This window comes from Fukomys damarensis, unplaced genomic scaffold (assembly GCF_012274545.1).
Source record: "Fukomys damarensis isolate Sample0158 unplaced genomic scaffold, DMR_v1.0_HiC HiC_scaffold_39, whole genome shotgun sequence".
Taxonomy (NCBI): domain Eukaryota; kingdom Metazoa; phylum Chordata; class Mammalia; order Rodentia; family Bathyergidae; genus Fukomys; species Fukomys damarensis.
Window position 1 is genome coordinate 12,148,292 of NW_022900951.1, and position 5,119 is coordinate 12,153,410.

The 5,119-nt window shown below is 34.9% G+C and overlaps 1 protein-coding gene across 5 annotated transcripts in view; it reads right to left on the bottom strand.

The window, feature by feature from the left end:
* The window catches only part of Ap1s2 (adaptor related protein complex 1 subunit sigma 2), a 24,639-nt gene that overhangs the window by 14,986 nt on the left and 4,534 nt on the right, over window positions 1–5,119 (bottom strand). For all 5 annotated transcript variants that reach the window (XR_002026014.2, XM_010643626.3, XM_010643625.3 and 2 more), the window contains exons 2-3: window positions 2,540–2,648; window positions 1,861–1,998 (exon numbers count right to left, since the gene is read on the bottom strand). Coding sequence is in view for 4 of the 5 variants with exons in the window: in XM_010643626.3 (XP_010641928.1) it covers window positions 1,861–1,998; window positions 2,540–2,648 (247 nt within the window). In the remaining variant the exon portion in view is untranslated. The remainder of the gene's footprint in view (window positions 1–1,860; window positions 1,999–2,539; window positions 2,649–5,119) is intronic.

The window sequence follows — 5,119 nt, forward strand, 5'->3', positions numbered from 1 at the left end:
AAAAAAAAAAAAAAAAAAAAAAGTAAAAGCTGAACTTAAATAACTTTAAAAATGTTGTAAAGCAAATGTAATTAATGAAATGATTAAAGGAATTAAGGACATGATTAAAAACTTAGAAGAAATATCAGGTTCTAATGGAATAGAGTACAGTTCCATAGTAACAAAATACAAAAGTGATCAAGGCAAGAGACAAATATGAAAAATTCTCAATTCCTAATCTTGGTTTTGACCTATTTTTTTTAAAGTTCTGATTAGTCAATAGCAAAATAAGGGAGTGTTAATGTTAAAACCAATTTTTCAACAGTGGAATATGAGCTTGTAGTTAACATACCTGATGCTAAAAAGAAGTGTCCAAAGTGAAATGTTTGCAATCAATGAATGAACCTCCATGGCAAACTACACACGAGGAAAGGGGTCTGTGTTCATTTCACTGTTGAACAGCAGATGGTATGAGGGCTGCCAATAAACTACTTCACTATGCAGGCACCTAAAGCACTCTTGATAACTGCAAGATCACTACTGCACAAAACGCAGTATGCACATCTAACAGACATATACCCATAAGATGTCATCTCAGCTTTCAGCACCCCCACATCTGACTTGATGCAGTGGGATTCCCTAGCTCCTCACAGAGTCCAACAGCAAAGACACTTTAATGGAGAAAGAGTGTTCCTCTCCCCTCTTTACTTCATTCCCTTAAAGTGTGCCATTTCTGCAACAATAAAAATTGAGATTAAAGTGTCTTTTAATAAACAAGTAAGACAAGAAGAGATAAACAAGTATGTAATGCTCAAGAAGGGACTAAAATAAGCTGAAAATACAAAACCAGACTTTTAATGCATCTGGAAAATAAACCTGTGGGTCAGAAATATTCAAGAAATTTTACATATAAACATTACATTTAACAACTACCTTACTGAAAACACACTGAATTTTTTATATTTACTAACCTCTTCACATGCTTTAAAGCTACAATTAACTCAAAAGTACAATTCAATTTAATATCTGAATTAAGCTATCATAGAAAAAGGCAGCCTGATCTATGAAATTTTAAACTTCAGAAACAGAAAGTACAAAATTATCAAATCCATGCTCAGGCCAGCGTGACTGTGGTTACTAGAAAGGGAAGCAGCTTGTTAGGGATCTGGGATATGAAAGGGAGACAAGAACATAGTATTTTTGACAGAACATGGTTTGTTATTTAAGAAGAGGAAGGAGAATCACAAATACTTTTTAGTTTTGTTAACACTAAACTAGAAGGTTCTACAAAAAGTATAATTAGAAAACTCTAATATTTGCTTGGCTACTTTTGTATTTACTTAATGAACATGAGGTGAAAATATGAACCAATTTGGAATGAAAATGCCATAATCTCACAGTCAACTCTTTTTTTTTTTTTTTTTTTTTTTTTTTTATGGTACCAGGGATCGAACTCGGGTCCTTGTGCTTGCAAAAAACACCACCGAACCGCTGAGCTAAATCCCCAGCCCCTCACAGTCAACTCTTAATTATCCACACTAATAAAAAAATGGATGGAGAATTCTCAAAGTCCTGTTACTCTTGGCCAATCTTTTCTCTTAAAGTAGTCTGTTTCCTGACAGTTTAGAACCCAGTGTTTTAGGGTCCCAAAATGGGCCATCAAGAATAGGCCTAACCAACAGATCATTTCCAAAGTGAATCACCCATCCATAGGTAACTGAGTTGACGTGACTGACACATATTCCAATCAGTAAACTGCACATGAACACTACATGCCAAGCATGCTTTGGGGTAAGTTCTCAAACTGGAAGAATGATGGCTGAGATTTCCCTAGCAAGAGCAAAACATGCTAGTGCCTTGTCCAGAGAACAAGCAACTTACCTCCTGCAGGAGATCGGCCTGTTCGATTGCTTTAAGGACATTTTTTTTGGATGTCTCCTGAACTTCCCCTCCCAAAAGAAATTCATCCAAAATAAAATAGGCCTTCTCAAAATTAAAGATGATATCAAGCTCACACACCTGAAGAGCAAAACACAAAAACAAAAAACCGTGAAAGCCAAAGATGTTTATTTACTATCAGTAAATAAAATCTGACCAGAATATCAATATTAATTCTTTCTAAAAATGGTAATCACACTAAGCACCACTGATTTAAGTAAGTTTCATTTTTAAATGAAAGTACTTGATAACACAATGCCTACAAAATAAACAAGATCTGGCCTTATCTACTCCCAATGTGGGTAACTTAATATGATTAAACTGCCAACCATATCTGAAGTCTATACTAAGTATTTCCAAAATATTAACATCTGCAGTCAGATTCCTTTCTATTTTATTATTTTAAAACTCATTCTTACTGTCATAATTAAATGAGTAAGTCTACAGGGCCAGTAATTCTTGAAGTTAACTGACTAGAAACACTGACAAGAAACACTCATTTCTGCCTTCTCCCTATAGTTTAGCATCCCCAAGACAACCAAATAATCAACTTGTTAGGCAAAAGAAATAAAAAAATAAAAATACTATGGCATTCCATTTTGCAAAATAAAATACTACTCACACTGCCAAAATACTTGTCAAGTAATTCCACATAACGATGAATTATTTCCAGGGTAATTAGTTCATTGTCCTGATCCTCAATAGCACAGCAAAAATACAGACTAGCATATCTGTAATAAAACACAAATATGGAAAAAACATTACCCCTATAATCATGTTTTCTAAGTATATTTTCATGTCCTATTGTGAAAGACCTCATGCTGTAAGCATGTTTATTTATTCTTTTATAACAGTTCAGATTCTTTTTTTCCTAGACTACAAAAGTAATATATGCGTAAGAACAATTTTGAAAAGCTCAGGTAGGCAAAAAAAAAAAAAAAGATCAATCATACTATCTAGAAAGAGTAACTGATTTTGGTCTTCCCTTTTAGGTTCCTTTCTATGAACATTTCAAAACATAACTGACCAAGTTTTCTTAAATGTATTTAATTAGAACAAAACATATTGTATTGTTCATTCAAACTACAAGCAAACAGAAGAAAACCAAAGGCAGTGTCAACATGAAGTTCATGTTTTGAAACACTACACACAGCGAGGACCTCGAGTCATGAAAGAGCAAGGAGTTTTCAAAGTGAACCCACCTCTTATGGAAGCCTGAAGCCCTCTCTAGTCACAACCTCCCACCAGCAGGGATAACTACTATCTCAGTTTCTAACAGCACAGATTTTTTTAAAAAAGGAGGTTCTAGGATTGTGGACTAGGCCCCAAGAAAAGAATAAGAGCTCCAAGTTACAGAAATTAGAGAAAGAGAACTGAAAGTGCCTATCACTTAAGGGAAACTGAAACCTGTTCTCAAATTTTCCAAGTTCTATATTGTTGAAGTGAAGCTTCTGTCAAGTTGTGCACTGAATTAATGGATAGATTACTCATACTCTCCCCCAAATTAAGATTCTGGCACACAGGACTGTGTGACCCAAGAAAACCAAACTTATTAATGAAAAATCTTGAGGCACAGGAAGTCCTCTGAGGAAGATTAAACCAGCATTTAAAAATGGTTCAAGGGTATTTAAGGTTTTGGGAAGAAAGAAAAACTAAGATATTCTAAACAAGTCTCAGTTGAAATGGCAGTTTTCACTGAGGAGTACTTAAGTGATTTTGAGAAAACACAATGGGCAATTACTGCTCATAGCATTAATATAAAATAATAACACACAACCTCAGTTTTGAATTCCTACTTCTCTGTATGAAAATAATCTAGTATTTGCAACACTACTAATTTCAGTATTATCAAAAACATTTTATTTTATTTGATCTTTTCAAAAGCAAGTGCTATCATCCTTGATTACAGATTAAAACAAAAACAAAAATCAATGAGGCTCAAAGTACTACTCCTACAAGAACCCAGATTTTTCCATTCTACCATATCAACTCCTTTGTCATATAAATCATGACTTGCGCTTTCAGTAAATTATTTACAATGTGGGTCTTCTGCAGTCTTATTGAGTAGGCATCTGAATGTGTTCATTTATCATCCTGAAGGGAATAAATCATGAAAGACATAACAGGGCAGTGCCTTCAACTTTTAACAAAGTGCTGCTTCTCTTTCTCATCATTATCCTGTTTTTGTTTATCTGTTTAAAAGGAAACGGATAACGCAACTCTCCATCCTCTCTAATTCATGTCTTTGAATAGGATTTTGAATTTGGAAAAAGTGATAGAAATGATATATAGGATTCTCTGAATTAAGAAAATTTAGTATTAAAAGGAGACAAAAATGGTAGGTTAAAAACCACATGTGACTGATATGAACAGAGTACCAAATAATTCTATTACACAAGAGTTTACTAAAAGTCAATTTTGAGTCAAATTCCTCATTTTCAAGATTTCCTAGCTGGCCATGATGGCACACACCTGTAATCCCAGCATTCTGGGACTCTGAGGCAGGTAGATCAGGAGTTCAAGGCCAACCTGGGCAACTTAGGAAGGCTCTGTCTTAAAAATACATTTTAAAAAAGGACTAGGGATGTAGCTCAGCGCAAAGGCCTTGGGTTCAATTTCCAGTACCACACAAACAAACTAACAAACAGTATTTTTTCAATGTTACTGTTAACAATTTAATGCTTGCAGGGTCCTCACACCTTATCCACAGTACTGCCTCTTTATTTACAAATAAATAGTACTTAAAACACAAGTCAAAGGTCCTCAAATTGTATGAATCATTCAGAAGCATGATTCTAAAAATCATCATCTAATGTGTCTTAAATATCAGCCAGTAATATTTTAAAACAGAAAAATACCTTCCAACTCTATGTAAATTTTCCTTTCATTTTTTGCAGTGCTGGGGATGGGGATGGGAATTGAACCTAAGGACATGCAAGTATTAGCAAATGCTCTACCACTGAGCCATTCTCCTCTCCCTCCAAATGTTTACTTTCACTAAGAATGGAAAAAGAGCCATTAGGAGCCAGGGATTTAGTTCTGGTTTCGCCACCTGCAAGCGCAAGGTCCTGAGTTCTGTCTGAGGTACCAAAGAGCCATTAGGGGCCGGGAATTTAGCTCAGTGGTGCCACAGCCTGTCTCACAAGTGGAAGGTCCAGAGCTCGATCCCTGATACAAAAAAAAAAAAAAAAAGCCTTCAAAT